The sequence below is a fragment of the Anguilla anguilla genome, chromosome 3, assembly GCF_013347855.1.
Source record: "Anguilla anguilla isolate fAngAng1 chromosome 3, fAngAng1.pri, whole genome shotgun sequence".
Lineage (NCBI taxonomy): Eukaryota > Metazoa > Chordata > Actinopteri > Anguilliformes > Anguillidae > Anguilla > Anguilla anguilla.
Genome location: NC_049203.1, coordinates 10,614,415 through 10,641,158, shown reverse-complemented (window position 1 = coordinate 10,641,158; position 26,744 = coordinate 10,614,415). Strand labels below are relative to the sequence as shown.

At 40.2% G+C, this 26,744-nt stretch overlaps 1 protein-coding gene across 3 annotated transcripts; it reads right to left on the bottom strand.

Annotated features, from left to right (window-relative positions):
* Positions 1-141: 141 nt before the first annotated feature.
* Positions 142-26,744, bottom strand: LOC118223468 (serine/threonine-protein kinase PAK 3-like). Of its 3 annotated transcripts, none has more exons than XM_035410050.1 (16): positions 26,546-26,744; positions 17,858-18,051; positions 17,268-17,368; positions 16,193-16,346; positions 15,845-15,882; positions 11,910-11,969; positions 8,938-9,108; positions 8,299-8,470; positions 7,582-7,645; positions 6,530-6,578; positions 5,017-5,129; positions 4,467-4,584; positions 4,230-4,329; positions 3,691-3,887; positions 2,993-3,130; positions 142-2,809 (listed from the first exon to the last, which is right to left on the bottom strand). In XM_035410050.1, exons 2-16 carry the CDS (start codon positions 18,027-18,029, stop codon positions 2,720-2,722), a joined length of 1,737 nt encoding a protein of 578 aa, XP_035265941.1. In that variant the 5' UTR covers positions 18,030-18,051; positions 26,546-26,744; the 3' UTR covers positions 142-2,719. The 3 variants fall into 3 exon arrangements, with proteins under 3 accessions (XP_035265941.1, XP_035265942.1, XP_035265943.1); XM_035410051.1 differs by having other exon boundaries at positions 17,867-18,051; XM_035410052.1 differs by lacking the exon at positions 11,910-11,969.

Genomic DNA, 26,744 nt, shown 5'->3' with positions numbered 1-26,744 from the left:
TGATATCTATAACATTCATTCCTCACACTAACTAAGTTAATCTACAGACTAGCTAAACAAAACCAGGAAAAAAGATACAAAGACACGAAGGAAGAGTACCAGGCAGATGGGCTTTCAAAATAAATGCATTCAAAATAAGGATTCAGAATTTTTCATTTTTTATTTCAGTCCACTTTTCAAACTGTTTATTTTGTATTACACTCAAGACAGTCATGCACAATTCATAATTCAAAAAATTCTATTGCTTCAACCACAAGTAAAAATAGCATATTGAAAACTTTCATTTTTTAAAATGAAATTATTTTTGCTTTTGCTTTTTTATTTTGTTTTTTAAAAGGGAAAACAAAGTTTGCCAAGGTACAAGAGATGGTTCAGCAGCTTTGATTTGTAAATTTTTTTAATTATTTAAAACAATCTTTATTTCTGCTTTTTTTTTCTGGATATACATTTCAAAAGCAATTTCACATCACATGTACAGGTCACATGATCCAGAAAAAAAGGAATGTACAGGGGAATGTAGGATGCTAAAGATGCATTTTGTGCTCATAGTCTCAGGCATTTAGACAAAATTCCCAGACAGACACCAGGGCCAACACCGCCTTTACAAGCTTATGGTAAGTGCCCTTTACCTGTGGATACACGCTGCACAGTATCACAGTGCAGAACTGCTTTCCTGTGTAAAAGCCTACATGAGGAAGGCTTTCTCCTCCTCTTACTTGATCTAGAAAGGGTCATATGTTGCCCAGCTGTTTTGAAGGTCTAAGTTGATTGGAAATATTTACTGTTTGTTCAAATGAAAAATAACAAGCATCCTTCCTTTAATACCCCAGTAACCAGTAAAGTAGGTCACCCATTTTATCTTCCAGCAGGGGGTGTCAATAGAATGAGTCACTTTCCTTTGTGACTCATATCTTAGTAGGGGTTCCGAGAAGACTTATTGGGGTACGATCCCAGCCACAGTGTCCCTATCCAGAGCCCAAATAGTGATGTTTCACAGCAGTAACAGTAGCATCCAGGGCTGGCTGAGGTAGCCTCCCCAGAAGATGAGGTATCCTCCTAGGTGCAGTGCTGTCAGCCATCTCCAGCCATACACACAGCCACCCATGCAGCGGGTGTTGAAGAATTACAGGAGCAGAGAATTACAGTACAATTGCACAAATGGATATAGATCCTAATGTTGTGCGTCATGTTTATGTTTATTAAGAAAGTAATCCATAGGAAACAACTGCTCTCAACTCAACCACCACTGCCCCCTCCCCCACCCTCTCAGTGTGAAGTTCACAGACTCTAAAAGAATTATGTAAAACCTTAAAACATATTTACCTTTCACATTCCACATCCTTTTGACAAAACTACAAACTAATTAAAGGAGCAAAAGTTATGAAAGATTACAAGGCCATATTTGTTTAAAAGAGGAATTGGCAGAATTTGAAACAAACCATGGTGGATACTTCGATGGTTATACTTCCCACTCAGAATTTTTGACCGTATCCAATGTAATGGTTTGTTCTCACTGAAGTATTTGCTCAAGGTCCCATAAGGAAATGAAGAAATATGAAACAACTGAATTTAAGTAGTTTCTGATGGTAACAAAATAGGGCAGCAATCACAAAACGATACACAATCACTTGTTATAGCCTATGGATTTGTAAACACTTGAAGTTTTTCCCAACATAATTTTGAGGACGTAGCTACTGAGACAGAAAATTGTAATTTAAGTTGTTTAAAAAATGTCACCCATTGCAAAATTTTATACATATTTCGTGGAGAGATATAAATACGCAGCACACATACGGCTTATGTCCCTGATCCATTCACGAATCCCAATAGTTTGTACTAATGGCCTGTCATAATGCACATGGAATCTCCTTTCCAAATACTTTTTTTTTTGTTTTCTCATTGAAAAAGACATGTTCTTAGTTTTCATCCAATTCCACTCCATTCTATCCACTATATGTGGACAAAAGGGTATTTTGCAGGTTCTTGGGAATTTAATTTAAAACAGTATATATTTGCTTATTCTGCAGTCCAATCACTTCCGTTTTAAATGCTGGACTAGCCCACAACAGGTTTTCATTTCACAGTATTTACACATTTGCCTTCATTTCTCTCAATTCAAACTCTTCAAACTCTCCCGAAGCAGGCACACATAATTTCAGCCAGCTCATTACATAAAATTGGCAGATAATTTGTCATGCACTTGTATTGAGGAGTCAGCATGGTACACTTGGTCAGCATTAATCTCTGGCATCTCTTTTTGAAATGTTCAGCATGGATGAGATTTGATGGTCCAAACGAAAACTCAAGGGGGAGTTCAGGGACCAAGGTCCAGTCTTAAGAGGGTAGAAATTGAGGTTTGCAGTTTAAAAAAGAGGCTCTTCTCACTTCTCTCTGATGCCTTTCTGAATCCAGAGAACTGCAAAAGCACAAGTTTTCTTTTTTTAACCATACTCGGAGATGGCTTCTGCAAAGCTAGGGTCCATCACTGGACCTGATTCTGACAGACGCCACAATCAGACATTTAAAAGAATGCTTAATGAGACATAAATTAGTTGGTGGTCCAGAGAAAAGCAAAAGCACAGATGCCCTTTAATTGCTCCTTGGAAAGGCAGTATATTTGTCCTTGTGCTGTCCCATCAGTCACATGACCCCCGTGTCTCATGAACAGAGGGGTCGATGTTCTCCAGGAGGTCTCTTTGGCTGGGCATCATCCCTTCCCTTAGCGACTGCTATTCTTTATGGCTTCCTTAGCAGCTACAATAAGGGGCGTCAGGCTGGAGAGGGGTTTGGCTAACTTCAGGAACGGGTGCTTGAAAAATGAGAGAAAGCACTTATGATTATTTCAAGCCTATGAATTCAGTGTGATATTTTGCCAGGTTTTTAATTAATTATTTTTGCGTTAACCTGTAAACCTCTGAGGACTGGCACTGTGCACATTATACTCTAGTGAATACGTCACCACAGTTTAAATAATCAGACTGAAGGAAGGTACCTGTAGGAGTTCCTTCGCAGATCCTCTCCTGTCAACATCCATTTCTAGGCAACGGTTGAGGAAGTCGCGGAACACGGCGGACAGCTTCTCTGGGTTCTGGAGCTCAGGTGTTCCGTTGGTAGCAATCAGATACAGGGCCTGGGGGGAGTACAGAGGTCACCCCTGTGCCGAGAGTTTTGAGGGCACAGCCACTTGAAACCAAATTCATCCCTTTTTATTTACTGGGCAGCAGCCCAACTCTTAAGAGGTCCGCATGGAAGCTGAGTTTCAGCTGGCTGCCACATCAAATAACTAAACATCAGGCACAAGCCAAAATCAAGCTCCTTGATTTCGCTGCTGAAAAACGATTCACGGGACATTAAAATGTAGTTAGAATGCATCGTTTTTCGGAAACATTTTTGCTGGATTTACTCACTTTGCCAAACATGTACATGTGCTTGACTGGAGTGGCATGCCCATACAAGGTCACAGATAGCAATCAGCATTAAACATTACCACAGGCATTTCACAACAATAAACAAAATAGTACACTAAATTCTTATGGTCGGACCAACCAATTACGGCTGTCAGAAAACCTTTTTCAGATTGAACACTAAAGCTTAAATGTGACCTTTGTAGGACAGTTGTAGGACAATTCAGGAAAAGCAGAGACCACGGCAGCATACCCAGAAACTGCAATGGCATCAGTAGTCCCTTACCCTGAGAGGATTTTCGTTGAGGTATGGAGGCTCCCCTTCCACCATCTCAATAGCCATGATGCCCAGGGACCAGATGTCAACCTTGGAGCCATAGGCTTTGCGGGTCACCACCTCAGGGGCCATCCAGTAGGGCGTGCCCACCATGGTGCTGCGTTTGTTCTGCTCTGGGGTGATCTGGGCGCAGAAGCCAAAATCCGCTGTGGGGGGAGGGAAACAATGTCATACGCCGTTTCAAGGGGTACTTTGCACCTATAGACGAGTTTCCTATTTACAATAGAGAGTGCACACACAGCTCGGGGGCAGACACAATTGAAACGTTCATGTTCAGTGTGACGTCACAAGAAAACTCATCTACTAGATAGATGTAGGTGTGGGTCTGTGGAAATGTATCAGGAAGTTATCAAGGTTGTCCTGGTAATGAATGCATTGAACAGTTGCTATAGCCGGTTTTGTTTCCTAAAAAAAAATTCATTTTAGTCTTGTATTTTTTTTTGCATCTGGAATAAAGGTACAAACATTTAGCTCTTCTTTTCACTCACTGAGTTTCACAGACCCGTCCATTCCCAGCAGGATGTTGTCACTTTTGATGTCCCTGTGGATCACCTGGTTGGAGTGCAGGAAGTCCAGCGCCTGAAGACACTACAGGAAACCAAGCGCAGCTCATTAAAAAACAGGCTAATTTAATCTGGCTACACTAGCCTGTTGTGACTGCGGCGTTTGCACGAGGCGAGCCGATCCGGTATCTGGATGGACCATCCGGAAGGTATAACCCTTACCTCTCTGCAGACAGCCGCGATCTGACCCTCGTCCATGCAGGTCTCGGTAACGACATCGGTCAAGGAGCCCCCGGGGAGGTACTCCATCACGACCCACAGCTCGTCCCCCACCAGGTAGCTGCAGTTAGTAAACAGGCAAAATAACTTTTACACAGGTTGATTCCTTGTACAAAGAAATGCATGTATCTTCTTCGGAAAATTTATATTTTGATTAAATATGAGGAAAATGTATGGTAATGTAAATTAATTTTGGAGCTGCAGCTACTGTTTCTCAATCCTTTTGCGAGACGACAGGACAGCTGAGACAGGCATACTTTAGGCATCCAATTATTCAGAGAACCCTAAAGCCCAGTCAGCTTATTTTTAAGCATTGACTTTAAAAATGACATTTTGCCAAAGTGAAATGTGTATTAGCTAGAAAAATGTTTATCCTAATCACGCACACATATATTGTAACACCTTACAGAAAATGATGGTGTCATGTAACTTTTGCTCGTGCCTTATAAATTTACCTTTGTAAAACAACCCTACGCATGCAGTGATGACCCACCTGTCCAGGTAGTTTACGATGTTGGAATTTTTGTTTTCCCTCATCACCAAGATCTCATTGATAATGAGCTCCTTCTTTGGCTGCTGCTGCAAGTTCATCTGTTTTACAGCCACCTGTAACAATGAGAGAATGGATGCTTAAGGGTGTGCATGTACAATGCTTCCTAAGTACAAGCCCTTATAAAATAATTATAAAATTACTAAAGAAGCAGTAAAACGTTCGAAAATGGTGGAAATGTTGTGAAAAACTTTAGAAAATCATAAAAACCGCTGGCTTTGCCTACAGAGAAAGAGACAGACCCCCTAACCCCCCTCCCCCCCAACACCTATATAGTTACAACTATATGTTTAAACAGACTTACAGTCATTACTGGCTGGGGCACCTATCAACAGTTCAGTACACCTATCTCCCAAATATGTTGTGACTCAACTTTTTAAAGTAAGCGTTCATTTCCATGCAAACACATAGTGCGCATATCCTGGAGCTCCCACACTAATAAATCATTGTTTCACTAAATAATTTACGAAACACGGTTTGTCTTCCAAGTAGCAAAATTCTACGTCATTTATAATTCAAGAACATGGCATATTCTCTTTTGCCAAAATGTCATCAATAACCATTGAGAAGAGAGGGAGAGTGCTGGAGAGGGAAGGTCCTCACTACACTCCCTAAACATCGGTGGAAGGACCAGACAGGCAGGCAAGTGGTCACATAAGAGCCTGATAAGTCATGTTCCATTTCTGTCATTCACCATGGAAACCGGCTAAGCACATGGATGTTCACAGTAGCAGCATCTCAATGAAAAGTCCTGCTTAAAAAAACTAGCTTCACTATGTAGTATTTGAATCCATGACCCTGTTATCAGGATTTTCATTACTTAAGCACTATTCCATGCTGTGTCCCATTACACAGGGAAGGAGGACATGAAATTATCACCACTGAATCTGGCTGCACAGCACTTTAAATCAGGTCTCCAGCCAGAAGATCATCTGTGTGGGTGAGGGTTGGCCTGCGCTAACATTGTACAGCTTCATGTCACATACTGTGTGAAGGCACTGGGGAAGTGTACTGCAAATATACTGACAGTGGACCTGCTTTAGTGCATGGGGAACTGTGCATGATTGGAGTGGGATCACTCATCTCCCCATATGGGCCTTTCATATACACAGACTCACACTATGATTTTCCTGCAATGGATGTCAGTGATTAAGTTCATTTTTAGTGATGAAAATCAAACAAACTTTAATTAATACATGCAGGTGTAGAACTGCAATAAAACTAACAGCTCCATGTCATCTTCAAACGTACTGACACTGTAGTATAGATATAAATGAGGGGAAGTTCCTCACTAAACGGTTGAACAAATGGGGATGTGGAGGGGGAATCCCGGGTGCATTGTAGCAGTTAGTGCAGCTGAAAACAAATATGATGATTAAATTGGAAGCCATTTGTGGGTCACTGTAGGACGCTTTATCAACCCCTGTGTGCATGTGACAGAGAAGTGGGCACTTACCTCCTGTCCTGTGGCAACGTCGATGGCCGTGTACACAGTCCCAGAAGCTCTGTAGCAACAAAAGGTTTGGGACGATTAATTTCCGTTGTGGTGTACCACACGTGCGTCCTGCCTTGTTGCCTAACCAGTCTCTCAGTGTAAATTTCTACAACAATTCTAAATCCTACATCCACTGTTAGTCTAATTGTAGAACCCACAGATATTACTAGACGTTAAAAAAGAATACTATATGTTAACGTTAGCTAGTCCACGCTGGACTATGTTTTTAATGTTCTTCCATTTCACATTACTTTTTCCTCATCATACAAGCAATTACCGATTTAGATGTTCTCTCACTCACTCTCCATCTATCTCTCCCTCTCTCTCCCTCTCTCTCTCCCTCTCTCACTCTCCCACACCTGTCCAATCAGCTTAACTGGGGCACTCTTAATGAAGTTTAATAATTCATGGCTGGGGAAGAGAAGGTCCACGCCTCCACTTCGGTCTGCTACCAATCAGCATTAGCGTGCGGCGCTATTGACCTTTCCTCCTTGAGTGCCGCATTCCTCCTTCTCCCCATCTCCCCTTTCCCTATATATGCAGATTACCCACGCTGGGAGATTTAACTGCCAGCAAGCTGCGGAGAGTCAAGCCCAGCCAAATGCACAGCCTGTCAGCCTGTGCCGGCCATCTTCAGAGCCACTAGTCCGTATTGCTTTACAGTTCTGCTACAGCGCTTCCCTACAGCAGGCCTGGGTCAAATACGTATTTGTTTAGGATTCAAATTCTTTTCTCCGCTTTATTGGAACCAATGAAATACTCTCAAAAAGTGCAAACTCCACCTTTTGGTCATATTGGCATGCACAACTATACCAGACAAGATCAATAGAGCACAGAAAAGTATTTGAAACAAATGCGTATTTGACCCAGGTCTATCTTACCTCAGATGTCCCTGTTCTGCTCTAGGTGTGGCCCGTAGATTTTCAAAGGCTCCTTTCTTTTCAGCCTTAGTTGGGCTCCCACCCACTGTGTCCCAACAGCCCACAGCTGCGTTTCAGTGCATGCACACTTACCCTTGTCCTATTTTCTCGAAGCGCGTGTACTTCTTTTTTGGGTCTCCCACACTCACAATGCTCCCTGGGAAAAGAGGAAAGAGGGGCATTGCAGGATTAGGATGCCCCTGAATGCCAATGATGTGGAGCAACTGCCTCTGTCCAGTCCTGTGGACACATACTGAGCCATTGAGTACCACAGCTGATGCCAGTGAAGAGTCAGAGTCTCTGTGTACCATAGCTGAGTGAATTCATTTTGTTGGTACGTCCATAATGCCACATTGTATAACACATAAAATGATAACTTTTTATTCATATTATGTTCTACTCCAGTAAAAAAATAATAGTGAAAAATAGGCCAGACTTTTCACTGATTAATAATCTACTTACTGTTATTTTAAATAAAGTTTTAAATGAGTGAAACAAACAGGTTACAATCCACAGACCAAACTTGAATTGCTCGGATATGCACTGTTGGTGCAATTCATTTTTCTTTGCCAAAATACAATATGGAATTATGTATGGAATATGTTAAGAGGAAAATGTCCCTGTATAACAGCTGTAGCACAGAAATGAGCTGTTCAATGATGAAATCTACTCATAGCCATTTGAGGAAAATGAAGTTCCATTTGTAGCTGACACTGGAGGAAATAAGAGGTGAGATTTGAGAGGCTACGAAGGTTTTGATTGGGAAAGCCTCAGAAATACCTGACTGGTGCATAAAGGTGTGAGACTTACTCAATCGCTCTAGTATTTCCTCATCTGTCATCTTGGACTTCTTCCTCTGACGGTCCGTGTGTCGATACAGAGCGCTGGAGGTGTTCTCCGGGGCCAGCGATTCAGGGGATTTGGACTCCTCTTTGACAGGAGCAGTGGGTAGAGCTGGCTCAAGGACAGAGCGGGTGAAGATCTACAGGTGTCAGACACGACTGACATTAATCACACACCCACAGCAGACTCTGCTGTCCAAATCAGCTCCTACAGAGGTTATTTGAGCTCTTACAGAGTTTATATGAGTGCTTGCATGTGTGTGTGTGTGTGTGTGTGCAGGAGTACATGAGCGCTTTGGTGTGTGTGCATGAGTGAGTGCATGTGTGCATGCATGGTGTAGTGACTTACAACACACAGAACCATCATCTCTCAAAATAAAGTGTCCTGGGTATATTTACTAAACAGACACAAGCGTACCTGCAAATATTATACGTCACCTGTTTATTGTAAGCCTCAACTCATACACATGTGTATGTGTATGTTGGTGTGTGTGTGTGTGTGTGTGCGCGTGTGTGTGTGTGTGTGTGCATGTGTGTGTGTGTGTGTTTGTGTGTGTGTGTTAAACTGATTTTGTATAAGGTAAAATCCAGCATAATTGCTCCTTACAGATTTTGTATGCTCCGGTCGAGGAGCAATGACAGGCGGAGGCTCGTCATCATCATCTTCTTCTTCATCTTCCTCCTCCTCGTCATCGTCTTCTTCATCCTCTTCATCAAACTCCTCTTCCTCCTCTGACACAGGGGGGGCTAGTGGCGGCTCAGTTGTGGTCTTTGTAGCCTATAGGGTAGAAATCACAGTTATTTTTTGAAAACACCATCTGATGCACAAACTGATCTGCAGCATGTTGGGGAACAGGAGGGAATTAAGCACGAATGTAAAAGCAGAGACTTTAGTTTGAAGGAAACCGTCAAGAAATAAGACGACATTAACAGTACTGTTCCTGTTTGGATGACATAATGTACATCTGCAACAGGTATATAGGGGCCTATGTATGTATGTATGGTCTTGTGTATGTGTACTAAAAGTAAGTCAAAAATTTACGCTACACTATCACCTCTACAAGCAATCAGCAGCAACAACAAGGTGACAGAAGAACCTTCCTCACTGCTTGAACACCCAGTTGTGATGTGTGCAAAGGCAATGAAGAAAAAGACTCATACAGAAGCTTTTGAAATTCCAAATAATCTCCAGCCAGTTATGATTTGTCCTTGTGGTCAAGACACAACATCGCCTCTGCTCTGGCAAGTCACTGGAGGTAAATCTATGATACCAAAGCATATGAGAACTAGCAGGTTGGAAAAATGGAGGCTGAGCAAAATCTTCACTTTCAACTGTACTATGAATTACAGGGACATACTAAAACAGAGCAAGTTCTGCTTAAGAAAACCAAAATGAAGAGGTCAAAATGGTCATTTCCATATTCCTAATAATATGCCCTTTTCTATTTTTATTTAGAAAACCCAAACGAAGGCGTTTTTGTTGAAATCTTTATGACACAGGTTCATATTCAAAAACGAGGTAGCAGCTCCAAAGACTTACTCATCTTAAAGAGAGAAAGAGAGCAGAGCTGATTTATCTGAGAAAGCTCTGCTGTGATAAAGGAAATTTGAAATCACCACAGGTACTTAAAAAGAAAAATGTATTGAGATTTCACCTTGTGTCATTAACAATGCAATCATTTGCAAATTATAGCGATGAAACAATTAGCTAAACTTGAGACTCCTAAATAGTCACACCTACGGTATAAAACTAGACAATATTTTCAGAACATACTTCAATAAGAATGCAATGATAAAAGAGCAAGCGCAAAATCAAATTTTACTTAGTTATTTAATGTTAGAACAAAAAAATGAATAATAAAAAAACAATATTTCATTGCTCCTTAAAGTAACCTTTATGCTTATGATAACAAAAAAACTCAGAAACACATTTTGTGACTCTACCTCATACAAGAGAAGATTTCCAGTTTCGGATTTAAGATTATTCAGTTATGCAGTGTCATCATTCACCATTATACTGCGGCATGCTACTGTCCCAGGCCTTTCCACATTTCTTAAATTTCATGCATTTGGTGAAAAAAAAAGGTTCTAGCATCTTCCTTGTGTGGAGGTCTAAACATAATGCAAGCGGCAATGACAGGGAATGAACACAAATTAGCCACCAACAGCAGTGAGTTAGCAGTGAGTGTCATAATAGCAATAAGTACATTGTGTATTGTGAGTCTCATTATTAAACTTGCATACATGTAACTTATTAATCTGCAGTTGCACATAAACAAAGAAATGAGTCCTAGCTGATACTTCATGAGAATAACAGGCACTCTCCATTATTTACCAGAAAAACAATTAGAATATTCAGTCACCAGAGGTGTCCTTGTGTTTTGCATTCTATGGTCTTATAGCTGATTTTGTAAAATTTTTTAAGCCCAAGATGATACTCTAGGCAACAAATTCAGTATAACTACAATTCAAAAGACAGCGTTATTCAATGCAATATAAGGATAGCTGCATAATCAGTTTGATATTTTCTGAAAACCTATGAAAGATTTTTAAGAGGGCGACTCAATGTTCAGATTCTAATAATAGCTATAATTCTTTATTTCTTTATATTTCTAACTTTTTAACATGTCTTTTTTTATTGTTAATACTGCATGAGCTGCTTTGTTTTAGAAGAAAATCAAGATGACTGCATCTGGCAGTGACTGTGCAGTTGATAAGAATAGGTATGTCCCTAATGCAGCGCAACCCACTCATGAGATTAGCATCTGCCTTCGACAATTTTATTTTTATAAGTGGAGCATTCACATTCACTGGGGCAATGTGCAATCAAATGAATGGAACGAGCAATAAAATGAGAAAATGCATTCATGACTTACAGGCACATTTTATTAACATAAATATGAGGGAATAAAACAATGCCTGTTTTAAACAAAATAATGTAGGCATAGCCATGGGTGCTGTGGGGGGGAGCATCCATTTTCAAAATTATTTTCGAAATAAAGGCACCAAATAATAATTATGTGTTGTTAACAGATTGTGCATTCTATGAGTATTTTGTATTTTGAATTGGCATAAAATCATTCTTTATCGTAGGTATTTAAGAACATAAGGACATAATGGTGTTTAATGATGAGAACAGGCCATGCAGACTAGTCTAGCCATTTACCAACAGAGCATCCAGCATACATTTTACTTGGAACAGCACTGCATTATGCTGGGACCTGACAGTGATTTAAACTATCATATAAATATAAATTCCCACTCTAAATAAATGGCTATGGTTTGAGGTCCCAACAATATTTTTCATCAGATTATTGTTAGTGAATTTAAAGGTTGTACTAAAACTTTGATTTATGAGACTGTGGCTGCAATGTGGTAATGTGATCTCACAGTTTTAACACTGAAATTTTGAAAATGCAATTGTGGATGCAATTTTACTATCAGAAAAGTATATATTTTTTTGGAGGGCATACATAGTTGTAAAATATTCATTTCTTCGCTAATCTTGGGATCCTTATATAATTTCTAAAAGAGAGGTATATATATATATATATATATATGAAGCAGGTGAAATATTACCTTGTCAAATAATGCGCTGCAGGATCTAATGGTGAGAGCAGGCCCAGACAGGAGGCGTTTCTGAATGTAAAGGTCGAGAATGGCAGGATTGAATACTGAACACAAACCCATACAACACACAAAAGCAAATGGACTTCGGGGCCTTTCCCTGCACTAATGTATCCCTTTGTCAGAGTACAGTTGCACTCAAGCGCTAGCGTATGGTAGCAGCCCATTAACATTCTCTTGCTGTGTACGGCTATCTTCTGCATGACTGGAAGGACCCAGTGCACATTTAAAGCAGGCATGTGCGAGAATGCGCGAGGCATTTTAGCTTCGAACATTTGTGACGGCCCCCTTTCATATTTTGCGGTTTCGTCACTGTGATACACAAGAACTGAAAATGAAACGGATAATCGAGACATAAAAGACATGAGGATGTCGATGCTATTTTTGGATGAGTTCAAATAAGTTCAACTTGAGCTGGAAAATGTTCTGTTTGGCACTTTTCACAAATTGAGATGAGTGGAGACGAGTCTAGTGTAATTCAGCTGGGTGGTTACTTAAGTTAGTTGTGGTTACTTAAAACACACAGAGTCACCGCCTCTCAGACTAAGGCGCCATGGGTATATTTACTAAATAGACACGAGGCTACCTGAAAATATTTAATGTCACTCGTTTTTTGTTACAAACGTGTGTGTGTGTGTGTGTGTGTGTGTGTGTATGAGTTGAGGCAAACAAAAAAGCTGTGTCATTTAATATAGTAAACAGATCAAATATATTAGTGAACCATGTTAGCATTGCTCATGGAGATTTTATACTTTGTTCACTCACTACAAAACATATTTGGCAATAAGCATTGCGGATACTTGGATAGACAGTTTGCAGCTGCCTTCATTTGCATAATTACCATACATTTACCGAAAGCCTGCTAAACAGAGATCGTGAGGGTGCGCACACTTGTGCTGCGGTCAACACAGTCCTCACAGTCATGGCGGGAAGGCACTGTTCTTTATATTCTGAAGAGCAGGATGTGGCTGAAGCAAAATCCAACAAATCACTCCTTCAGACATAACGGCTGCAGTTTTGGGTCCTTCAATAGGTGCCCTTAGCTCTCATAAATGATTTGGCTTTCATACTGCAAACACTTCAGTTCGTCAAATTTACAAATGTACTGTTCAAAACAGCATGAGACCACATCTCTCAAGTGGTCTTGGGAACATTGTTTTAATTTGTATCCTGGCCTTACTAACCCCTGTTGGAAATTTCATACATATACAGCTTGTAATACATTGAATTACACTTCCACTACAATCAGTCAAAAACAGTGAGTTGAGGACAACAATGGTTGTCAGTGCAAATTTATATTTCAGTACAACACCAAAGATTCATCACCATCTCAGTTGAGTTTATTTTGTATTGCAGAAAAATAAAAGGGATAAAATAAATAAAATGAAAACCACTGAGACTGACATATCAGAGTTGACTTGCACTCCACTATACATACTAACATGCTATCTTTCCTTTAGTGTATAGTAGTATTAAAGTTATGAATTTGACAAAACGTCTTTGGCTAATTTTCTTTCTTACAAACTATCCCAGAAACAAGAAAAACACAAAGAAAACATGATCATAGATGATCTTATTGGATAAAAAAATACCATCGACAAGTCAAATATCGACAGAATTTTATTTCTTTTTAATTTTTTTTATTTTAGTTTTTGTTCCTGCACCAACCAGAAGGTCAGGGTGAATGTGCCCATGATAGTCTTTCTCTCATGTCATATATAAAGCTTTCTCAGATTTACTTCTTCTTTTAAAATATGTCAGCCCTCTCATTCATCCTGTTTCTGACTTGCGGCACAAGTCTTTCATGGGAGCCCTTATTGTTATTAGCTGCGACCGCAGCTCTATAGCTATTTCGCCCCAGGAGGCTGAAATTTGGCAAGGAGTTTGGCCATGACTGAAGGTACAGCTGAGTAACTTTCAGGCCGATTGACCAAGAGGGGGCGTGGCGATGGGCGTGGCCTATCACAAAAAGGTGCATAACTCCCAAATGGATTCACAGATTTGCACACGATTTTGTGGAAAGGTTGGTCATGGGCCCAAGAAGAGGTCACGTGGTTGTGTGAGGGTGTGTGCGTGGATGCATGCACACATGGTCGCAGCTATTGCGGATTCACGCTAGTTTCTGTCCACATCCTGGACAACCCTGGAGCCTCACCATCTTAATAAAGCGATACGTTTGGAAAATATGCAAGAGACATGCATCAGTCTATGTTCAATCAATCAAATTTTATTTATATAGCGTATTTTACAGCAATTGTCATAATACGCTTCACAGACAACTCTGGCCTAAACCCCCACAGGAGCAAGCCTAAGTAGAACAGTAAAACTTCCTCTGTGGCAGATGGGAAGAAACCTCAGAAGGAACCAGGCACAAGGGGGAAACCCATCCTCCTGTGTACCCAATACCATACCTCACAGACAGACAATGCAAATCAAATCAGTGCTAAGGAAAACGGCAAAGCGGGTGTCTTTGCTCGTCTCACCCTGTTTATGTCATGACGACAGGAGAATGATGCTGGTGAGTCACAGCCATAGAGTTAGAATGAACATTAGGCTTTCAACTCTAGTTGTTCAAAGTAATAATAATAAAAAATACAGCTGCAAGCAGCAATTAATGGGGTCCAAACAACATACAGAAACAACTTGCACACTTGTTCTAGTTGTCTCTCTGACAGAATCATAATTTCTTATATCAGAGATTAGGTTACCATACCCTCTGTTATATATTTAGTCAGAATGCAACAAATGTACTCTACTTCCTCTATTTTTGTGGCATTGGCAGCTCTATAATACAGCCAATGTTCTGTGGATAATATATACAGGAGTAAGCCTCACACAGAGTGCAGTATGAAAATGATTTCCCTACTACAAGCTTCACCAAACAATGACAGACCAACTAGGAACAAAGCAGTCCTTCACATATTATGATGCACACTGTGATTACAAGGCAGCTTTAGGGTTAAAGGTTTTACAGTTAAAGGGGGAATCTAATCTAAGGTTCACCTCAAGTTCACTTTTGACAGTTCATTCAATGGTCACAGTACATACATTAAAATAAGATGTGTACTATAGTGAAAAATCTGATATAAAGCTACAATATGCACTGCAGGTACGTGCAACTTGGTGGATGGCGTACCTGAAATACCAATATAGTCTATGTATGTATACATGCAAAAACCTTTGCTTACATGTAACTACAATGCAGGCAACTAGACAACTATAGGAAAATAATTAGGGATGATGTCTGATTGGCTGTATGTATTTGATGGGTTAGACTTGTTTTCAGCAAAATGTGTCTTGTCTTGTTTGAAGGTAGGGCTATATTTAGAGGCACAGAAAAGGCTAAAGGAAATGCCTGTCGCAGTCACATATTGGCTGTGTTCATGGCCGTTAATGGGAAGTAAGCCTTTAAGATGAAAAGCAGATGAAGGTGCCAGAACACCATAACTGTCACTGGAAAACACCTGGCATTCACAATTCACAGGCGCCAGCTGTGCAAAGTATAAAAGAACCACAGAATACCGAAACTGACTACTCCTTCGTTTTATGTGTTTTAGGTTTTAAACAGCAACACTATTCCCTGAGCGCGGCTAACCGCTTCTGACCACTTGGGCACACCTGCCTCAGTTTCAATACAACTGTCCTGTAACTGGCCTGCAACAAGCAAAGAGCATTCTCAAAGTACACAACGGACATTTTGATTTGATGTTAATTCGTTTTCATATGACGATACCACATGGCTAAATCTGGTACTGCCAAAAGCAAAATCTGATGAGTTTGATTGATTAACTCAATGGTGCAGCGTTAATTACCACCAATGGCCTTGTGGGCTGTTTATACATTTCTATGTAGGCAAATGGAAAGAATAGTTTCAAATGTGTACTTACCAGAGGATTAGGTGCTATATAACCATGTGCTGATTTATCTGAAATAAGAAACATAATTTCACTTAGACAGCGGATTGGTAAGATAGTTCTGTCACATAAAAACTACAGTAGAAAATATTTATTTTTATTATGTAATTGTAGGGTATAAGCAGAAAATATGTACTGCTAGCAGGCCAGGACAAGTACAAATAAAATAAGTGTCCCAGACCAACTTTTTTTCACCCTCACCAAACAATTAGCAGAGCGGTGCAAATATAGCTCTGGGGCTCTGCTTATTGGGGTCACTGCCCAAAACATCCACTGTGAGTGAGCTGCATAGAAATCACATGACCGCGTTTTGGCCCTCACCTCCAGAGGTAAAGCTCATGTATTTCTGGTTGTTGACGGTCTCTTTGGAGTTGTAGAACTTGAGAACGTCCAGCACGGCCTGTGGGTTCTTCTTCTGCTCCAGCTTGGTGATGTTGGACGTCTGGAGGAGTCGTGCCCACTGCTCAGGGATGCCCTTTGAGGGAGAGGAGGGACAAGCTCACACATTTTCAGCCTGCATCCAGTGCACTGGTGCAGGTGCGAGACAAAATCATGCTGTGCTTCAGTGTTACCTGTGTATAGTGATTATGGGTGGGTCTCCTATAAGTCTTGCACACTTTAAATAAGCATTGGTCTGTCATATTAGAATCAGGTTGCATTGTTTTCATGGTATTATTCTTCTACAGTAAATATTCCCACAGAGGTAACAAAGCATAAATTAAAACTTTTACAGTGTAGCATATGGCCGTGGGCAATATTTTTGCATAATATAATATTCTCTGTCTGTTACTGACCTCAGCATCACAATGAGAAGAATGATTAGATGGAACTGTATATATTGTAAGAATATTTAACAATTCTAAATATGTCTTTACACGTGATGCAGTTTTAATCAAAATAAAAATAAAAAAAAAGATATTTTCATATGTACATATAATCACACTACATGTGCTGTTCATGAGCTACACCAGGGCTACCCAATCGTGCTCCGGGAAATCTATCATCCTGCAGGTCTTCACTTCAACTCTAATTTGACACACACAACTCTGCTAATTCACAACTCAACGAGATTTCTAGCTGTTGAATGAAGTATGCTTTGTTTAACGTGTAGCCTTGGTAATGTGGTTCTATTTAGAGTTGATCTGGCGACAGGAATCCCCAGTTGTTTGTGATTTGAGCATGGGAAACAGCGTGATAAAGGAAATACGAAACTCTACCTGATATAAATTTCTGAAGCAGTAAATATGTGATTATATTCTTCACGTAATGACATAAAGTGTAATCTGTAAACGGTGTGCAAATATGTTTAAAAAAAGGCACATTACGAAAAAAAAAGCAGTCACAAAAGTATATTTCTAATAATAACGAAAACAAGTGCAGTCGGGTCTTCCCTTACCGTAAACTCTCCGGTAACTGCATCAAAGCCGACGTGTATGGTGTGTTCGAAGTCAGAGGGCAGAGAAATCTCTGGACGCTCCCTTTCTTTTTTCTTATTGGCTACAGAGCAAAACAAAACAATATTTACGCAGCTAATTTCACTTTATCTTGTGTTTAGCATAGTAGTGTTATAAATGTTACCACATTTATCCATAACATGAATGGAGACATTCTAGGATGGTTCTTGGTTTAATTTCTTTTTATTAGGTGATACTTTAATGTTTATGCACACAATTGTATTCCAACAACAGAGAAAAACAAGAAAAGCCTTACTAATAAAACAACAGACATTTCTGTGCTTTAAATTAGAAGAATGAATATGGAAGTGCTAAAGAGGTAAGATACTATTTTGTTGAGCATTGTTCGAACTTTCAATGGGATTAATGGATGTAATTTCCTTAATCTAACTGGTTCTGCTGAGCCACACATCTCTTATCTCTTTTACACTAATATTTCATGATTGACTTTGAAGCGGGGGCGTGATCACGTGAGGTCAGACAGAGGGGGTTGGGGTGGGGGGCAGGGTTTGGGGGGCGGACATGTGCTCACTCTTGTCACCTCCTGGAAATATCGAGCGCAGACGAGCCTTCTTGTTCTTCTCCTCTGGAGCCATTGGAAGGGGTTTAGAGCTGTGATTGGCTGATGAAGAGTCTCTGTTGTTGCTGTTCATTCTCAGGGGCGGGGCTGGAGGTTTCTCTTCAGTGCCCGCACTATCAGACATCTTCAGCAGCACTCACAATGCCCTGAGGTGAATGGAGATCATCAAAACAAAATATTCGAAGATCAGATTCGCCACCGTACTGAATGAAAAGGTCCATCCGCCCAGTGCAGACCCATTACACTGGCTTCAGTAGCGAAACACTATTTATCATATCCAATAAATTATTTAAATGTGCACATTAACCTGAGAGGGTCACCTCTTTCAATGTCCTGGATATGCTGAATTGAATGCCCTCTCAGGCTATAGAATGACTACAATAGTTATACTCAATGAAAGTAAAGCCTGAAAATCCAGTCTGATGTGAATCTCTTCAGAAGGATATGCAATTTCTATCTATTCTTCCTATTACAATATATCACAGAAGCCCGCTGATATCCTGACAGAAATCTCACACAGCTCCTGGATGACCTCACAGAAGTCACACACAGTATTCTGGTCCCAAACATGACGAATAAAAAAAGGTGTGTGATTTATACAGTAAGAATCAAGCCGTCATAGGACAGCTGTGCACTGTGAAGCAAGGGGAGAGGTGGAATGGCCTTAATATAGTTAGCTTGTGTAATGTAATTACCACTGGCTCCCCTGTGTGAAATGGTATAGAACAGAGCTTGGATACTGCTCACCATGTTGAGCTTTCCTGCCTGGACAGAATGTTTCTTTGTTTCCCCTGCAATGCTATTGGTGAGATGAGTTCATTTCAGGTCTACAGTACAACGTATAATTCCACATTGGAAAAAGGCCTCTTTTCTGGAATTGGGAGCAACCGAACAATAAATGTTCTGAGGCAAGTCAATATCTAGACGGTGCTAAAACTGGATGAAGATTAATAAAAAAAGATTCATTTATTGAGCTAATGCTAACCAGCTAGTTATCAGGACAAAATTATCATATGCCCCAATAGTCCATTAGCTATGACGTAATGAATAAATTCAGAATGACAAAAAGATTTTATGCCATTTCTAATGTTTAGCGTACTGTCTCAGTGTAAGTCTTCTAGAATGGGATTGTAGGCAGACTACAGCATTATGGAGTGGTTTTCTTCAGTTCTTTTTTGGCTAAAGTGGTGAAAGATGAATTTATTTTTATGTATCATTTGTTTCACCAGGAAGTCTCTTGAGAATAAAATCTATTTTTCCAAGATGGTAGTAGTACACATCTAAAGTCGCAGTTAAAAACAAAAAAAGGTGTTAGAATTTCCAAACCAGAATAATGACAAGAGGAAAGAGCAACGATGTAAAACAACATTAAAAAGACAGCTTTGGGATGACACTGGCCAGTGAATTATTCAGATATTCAACACTCTTCTTAATCATGCAAAATGAATTAAAACTGTTTGACTCCAATAACCAGTTTAATGGTTAATTTTCCAGCCCTCTTTGTTTGCAGCTCAGAATCTGTCAGCGCTCATAGGCAAATCCCTCTCTACACTACCAATGTTCTTTGTATTTGGATACAGACAATGTAGCCAAAAAACAAATTCATTTCATTTTCAGTTAATTATTTTCTTGATTGTAGACCCAGGAAACCACATGGAAACAAGTTTCACTGATAGTGCAGGGTTCAGCACACAGGCAAAATATCCATCTTGTTAAATTTTTTTCTTAGATTTTCTTGAGATCATCACCACAACCTCAGATGGCACACATCTTCTCACTTCTATGAGACCACATCTTTAATTAATTATAATTAAAGTATGTGCCTATATTGAAACTTTCTGAGGAGAGTAATGTTGTTCTCATTTTCAAACATACCAAGTACACCTGAAACAATATACAAGTCCAGCCCATATACAAATGCTTCAGGGAGAAAGTGTTCATATCCACCCTGATTAAAGCTTAGTTTAGCCACCTCCCAGCCCATATCTGATCCATTATCAGCAGTACTTATTGCAGACCAGAGCTTTCCATTTGATATTTACTAACACCTTTTTGAGGGTTCACCAGAAAGATATGGCAGCACTTCAATTATTTCACTAGGAAGACTGATAAATAAGTTGTCGAAAGGTATTGATTTACCTGTTACATGAAAAAAATTAATGTGTGTAGAGCCATAGAGACTTCAAGGGCAGGTTCTGGAAAATTACATTTTAAAAACATATATGTATGGTTTATTCTCTTGGTACTTTTTAGATACGTGCCCATGTTCATGGGGCACTGTCCTATGTGCGCATTACTTGCAGATATGTTCTCTTTTTAAGAAACCAACAGTAAAGTAAAGCAATACTTTACAGGACTTCAATGCTATTTATTGATGTGTTAAAGTCAAGGCAACTGAGCTGATAGAGCTAGCAATAGTGCCTCCTACAAAGAGGCTCAGTAGTCACAACCCAATGTTACATTTTTAAGAGCACTGCCCGAAGCCTACTGCAGCATGTGACTCAGAAAGCATAAAGGGGCTTTAGGCTTGCCACGTTCTGTTTGTGTGTGTGTATGTGCATGTGTATGTGTGTGTTTGCGTGTGCGTGCGCACGAGTGTGTCAGTGTGTGTGTGTGTGTCTGAGTGAAACATTAGGTCCTTCACTGGTTAACCTTGATTGCATCATTTCACATGTTCCCTTATGCAGGCTCTTCCTGCCCCTACGGGTGAAAGTGATAGTGTTATCTACCAAGCAGCATGAATACTGTAGGCAAGGCAGGGGTTAAGCCTCATTACAAATGGTCTGCCATAAATCACTGCTATCAGACCATGGGCAAGGAAACTGCAGACACAAGTAATATGCCTCTAGCATGCAGCGCTGCGTATCACAGCAAATGTGGTGATTGCACTGAACAAGAGCCATTGGCAGGAGACAGGTCCCTCCAGGATGAAAGCAGGTACTCACTCTGTACTTTAAAAGCACTCCCATTCTTCACAATAGGAACCTGTGCACAACTGGGCGTGACAAAGTGAAACTGTTCCACCTTCCAAGAAGCAAACAGCCGTTTACAAGAAAAACCTGATTTTGCTGAGGCAATTCCAATCTCCTATCATTAAAGACTGCAAAATTCCCCCCACCTTTTGGTAGGACCCAACCGAATTCTGATTTACTTGTACATATCGAATGCTGTTATCTGAGTGTTGTATATGGTTAATGTGAGATGACAAGGTTAAAAGCTACAGGGATTTTTAAACTTCAGTCTCTGTAACCTGAACCGCCTGAGAAATGTCGGAGGGAATAATAACTTTATGTTTCAACCTATAGCTGTTAACTCTCCAAGCACTGACGGGCATAGCCTCCTCCTAAGAGACAAACCCCAGCTACCCATGGAGTTCCCCGTCCATGAAAAGAATAAGATAATTACAATGCCTTGAGCTGGCAGTCTTAAAGTGGACCATGTCTACCTGGCCGGTGACGCAGTATCTCCACATTTCCAAAACGAACCCCCTTAGCTAAAGGTTACCTGACAAATATTTGAGATCATCTGAGACCTGGGGGCCATGTCCCACGTGACCATTCTGCTGGAATATCCTGTCACTTCACATTTGCGAGCAGGATTCTTTCGTCACAAAAAGACCTCACACCTCTTTAAGTGTGTGTCTTGCAGCCCAAAATAGCACTGCCCCTCAATATACATAGAAGATCAGAAGCAGGGTAAAGGCTGTGTACTAAGTTTTGATGACTGGACAGGAGCCATTACACAGCATTAAAGGTTGGCAGAAAGAAGCCTGCTTTGGGTCTAGTCCCCCACTTGACTAAAAACTAAAAGGAACTTAAGGTTGCTTTCACATATCCTGTATAACCCACACTGGGGACTGGCTTTCATTCATGGTATCCCACACGTTATACAGTAAGACATCCTGGAATACTTAGCCAAGGTAGTGAAGACTCTGGGCTGAGAAGGGCTTTGTTATCTATTACAGGGTGGCAGTTAAATTAGGGCAACCCTGTTGGATGGGCCATGGGGCCATTGCTCTTAGCAATTAGGGCTGCATTAGTTGTCCTGGAACAGGGAAAAGACGGGAAAACTCATATTCATATATTCACGGAGAACTACATGAGAGAAATTGGTAGTGAAGAGAGCAGAGAAGAAAAATACTAAAAAATGCAAAAAATAATTATATAAACACATTTAGGCTTTTAGGTTTTCCAGGAGATGAAGGACAGTATAAAAGGAAACTGACAGCTACTCACAGGGATTTGAAGATTTTTGGAAGAGAAAATGAAAGCTCTGTACTTTAAGGACAGGATGCCCTGCAGAAATCATGTAGTTCTTTTAAAGATGGAGGAAACTGCTAGAGTAAAAGGAATTCATAGCCATATCACCTGGTGTGTAAATGAATTCAGACATTTTATATCAGAGAGATATTCAGTTTTTTCACCCCTACCATAAATCACAGTAAAATGAAATAAGACTGTAATATGAAAGCACCCCACAGTAAGTAAATATTCAGGAAAGGGATCAAACCCAAGTGGAATATTTCTATTTTCTGGGAGTTTACTTCTATCACCTGGAAAATATGGATATCCAGCAAGGCTCAGTTTCTATGCCCGTAATTGTGGGCATAAAACTGTACAGTATCCTCCACTATTCTTCCACGGCAATGCCTTACCAAAAAGAGAGACTAATTTATCAATTAATTTTTTTTATAATACTCAACAGTAGCCAGTGACATTGAATTAGTATTACCATTCAGAACTCAAAACAGTAATGCAAACATTTAAACCTATGATATATATCTAGTGTTAGCATAATATGCCTATATAAATTCCCCATGCCACCATTCTTCATACTCTGTCTAATATGACTTCCACATTTGGTATTTATATTATAGATTAAGCCATTATGATGACATTGAATAAATGTTTACATTTAGGTTTAGATTATGACATTATATAACATCATATTATTATGTTATTATTGTAGGTTGTATTGATATCGCTGTGCATATTTCATTGTTGCAGAAAGTAGGTCTTGTGGAGTGGGCCTTAGGGTATACGGTAGACAAGTCTACTATTTACAAGCAAAAGTCACTAGATTCAGTCATCAGTGAAATGGTCACACGCACGTGTGCCCCCCCCCCCCCCCCCACACACACACACAGCCCACAGAACCTCATCTTTCATAAACCACATCATCATTGGCCTACATTACTCTGCTAAACATTTCAGGCCATCTTTTGTGACTATAATACCATCCATTAAATGGCTGCATCTGCAGCATTTACCCATATATGTTTCAGTTCCTCCAATCATCAGAATGAGAAAAAATAGTAGGCTATATAAAGCAAGCTCATACATTTACTCATGAATGTATCACATGAATGTCAACCATACGAATGTCAAAATGACATTCAGGGACACATTCAACTAACAGCACAGTTATTGGATTCTGAAAATCGGTGCCATAGCTTATACCAAGTATTGGCTTTTATTTTGACAGAACACTTGTGAAATGTCCTTATATATTTATAAAGCTTTGGCACAGCCCAATACTATAAGACTGAAGACATGGTGTCCCACCTGTTTATGCCAGTAAAATACAACGCATTAGCTACCTGTGTGTTTGTATAGAGGGTCACGGCACCTCATCACCTGTACTGATGCTGTACATGCATGTGCACCTCATATGCATGTACTGACATTGGAACTGAGGATTGCAGGTTTGAATCCCAGTCTTGACACTTGCCGTGTAGTAAATAATAGTCCCCTAAATGGCAATGGGCATTTTGTTTATTGACGGATGCTTAAAAACAATTAAAAATCTAATAATGATCTTGCAGTGTTATACATGAAATTAGCTGTTATTGTACATGCACATGATTGATAGATACATCATGTGATATAAAATGAGTGATTGGCTGCCTACTGGGCCAAGTCCTAGGACCACCTACAGTACATAAAGGAAGGAGCAAAACCATGTATGTGCCCCAACTTGACTTTTTTCTGCCATGACAATATCCCTTCTGACGTAAACATGGACCCACTTCTTAAAGGCATACTAAGCAATATTTTCACCTTGAAAATATTATAAAACAGCCATGCTCAGTCATTACTCTGATGCACTGACAGTCTGTGCCTGCATGCACGTCTGCCCAGTCCTAGCTTGTCTGCCTGTGTTTGTTATTCTAAAGGCATAGTAGCCAGAGCAAAATATTAAAAATATCTAGCTTCGTCATCTTGGGGGTGGTTAGGCCGGTTGAGAACAGAGGAGGAAATGTTTTGTAAACACAGGAGTGAAGCAAGGAAAAAGATCCTGCATAGTATGCCTTTGAATCTAATTTACATGTGAGCTCTTGTTGATAGATAAGTATAGATAAGCTTATATTATCTTTATTTGTCACAACACAACAGACATGTTGACAATTCAGAGCTGAATGGGAACAGTGAGAATGGCAGCAGACAGTAAGTAGCTAATACACAATTGATTTGTGCTGTCTGTGCTGATATCAGCAAATTATGATTTTTTCCAGCTGATACGATGTGTAAGAAGGACTTGTGGCCATATGTATGGGCTAACATTTGCATATGGTTGTTGGTGCTATTAATACCACCTCTGCTATTAATAGCACCCCTGTTGTTGTGGAAAATGTGCTCAAATGAGATGTGAATCTTTGCCTATACCTCCAATTTTCTCCTCTGGAGAATTTTGTAATGCTGGGCCAGATGGCTCCATATACTGATGCTAACTAGATCTTGTCCCCTCACAGCATTTTACCACCTGCCTTATGTTCAGGACTCCAGCTTGCCTACTTTGGGGGGGAAGCATGAGCCATCTAAAACATTACCCAAGATTTAACTAACCAACTTAAATGCAATTTTTAAATATATTTTTATATTTTATTCTATCAAGCCACACTTGTCTTCATAAGCATCTGCTTTATGCTAAGGAGGGTCTGTAGGTGTGTGTGTTTGTGTGTGCGCGCACCATTGAAAAAGAGGGCTCCCACCCTCAATGCGTCACTTAGCATTTTAAATGAAGTAAATAACTTGCTTCAATGCAATTAAAAAAAATGTATACATTTAAAATTAAAGTACTGTAAATACGTCAAGAAAAACCCTATAAATGAAGAACACTATTATATTCGATTTAGAATTACAAAATTAAGCTGTTTTCCTACTTTTGTTTGTATATGAATATGCAGAAAACTAAGCAATGATGAGTAGGAGAGTAGCAGACACTTGTGACTCAAAGCAGGTTTTTTTTTTACAGTAATAGTGACAAAGTGGCATGCTGTGGCATGCAGGAAAGTAGAATGCTGGAAACAGCAGTACACCTTTATTATTTGTACACTAATTCCATATTTTAGCCTTCCCCGCCACTATTTCTGAAATCCTCACCATTTCTAAATGCCTTCAGTTATACATGAGCTCTTTGCAAGCTAGCATGCAATGAAAAGCTAGGACACATAACATACAGACCAGGAAATACATGACTCAAGACACAGGCAGTGTCAGCACCCATATTAGATGCTAAAATGACTCCCATCCATTTTGGTGGTCTGAGAAGAAATGGGGCCTGTGGGAGGAGAGAGGCAGAAGGGCGCAGGAAGCGGATGGATGTGGGGTCTCGCAGTGCGATACAGATGGATGATGACAAAGCAGCCTCAGCCAATGGCGCGTGCGCCCCCGACCTCCTATCACCAAGGCAACGTGACTTCCCAACATCTCCCCGTCTGCGATGCTCGCACAGGGGTAACAGTACGGACAGGAAGAGGAGGAGTATCCAAAGGCATTCTGGGCTGCGCCCTCGGTCTACGCATGCCTGTTGTGTGGGATGCCGTCCACTGGAGGAAAACAAGCCTTCATTGATTCACTGAGAAATCGGTGGACGTTATTGACTGACTCCCCAGTAAATCAGGCACTCAATGCTGATCACACAGAGACAGAGAAGCTTATTTAGTAGGCGAAGCCACCCTTCCCCCACGAAACCCAGGGAAGTGATTACATATTGAATTTTTTTTCTTCCCCTCGCAGCAGACATGCAAACCATGTAGCATCACTGTCAACAGTATAGCTTGTGTTTCTAACAGAAACACCAGCACATCTGTGATGGAGGTAAAATGAGATGTAACGCATACTCACAAAGCTCTATTGACACGGTACACAATACAATGAGTAACATCTCGGGCCATTACAAATGTCCACCAATGCACCTAATATAAAACGGGGCAAACCCCCTCCTCTAAACAAACCCCGTTTTAACCTCTCACACTTGAAAAATAAAGCTTTTTGTTAAACTGAAGGCACTGCAGCTGCTCTTATAATGCCAGACACACACACACACACACACACACATAAAGCACAGCCTTGACACATGCACCTATTCAACACTCCCACATAAACAAAGATCCTTTATGTAAACAAATAAATAAATAAATAAAAAAATGAAAGGAAATTTTGTAAAATGGAAATTGAAGCCACTATCAGTCTTTTGATAAATATATGCATGTTCCTTTTTCCTTTAGGGGAATTTTCAGCCGCAAATCCATTTCCTCTTGCATTATTTTTTCAGAGAAAAACACCAGATCGATCTGTGCTCAGTCAGGTAGCCTACCCATATCAAACTTACAAAGGGTTAATAGATGCCGGAGTTTACCTGAAATATATTCTGGCATTCTTTCCGTCTGTTTGTAGCCTTTAGATCCAGCGTTCGGTGGGGTTCATCCTGGTATGAAAAGTCCTAGTGACAGCCTGCACGCAGGATTGCCATTCTGTTGTCAGACCGGTTCCTGACCCCAAACCCTGGCTCGTTTGGCAGGCTGGATGCTTCACTGGCTCCGTGCTGTTCCCTAGCC

Excerpts from the sequence above, each read along its gene's own strand:
- LOC118223468 (XM_035410050.1), bottom strand. The coding sequence starts at position 18,029 with ATGTCTGATAGTGCGGGCACTGAAGAGAAACCTCCAGCCCCGCCCCTG. Across the intron at positions 17,369-17,857 it reads ATTTCCAGGAGGTGACAAGA|CCAATAAGAAAAAAGAAAGG; the intron begins GTGAGCACATGT and ends TTTGCTCTGTAG. Across the intron at positions 3,888-4,229 it reads GGACGGGTCTGTGAAACTCA|CGGATTTTGGCTTCTGCGCC; the intron begins GTGAGTGAAAAG and ends CTCCCCCCACAG.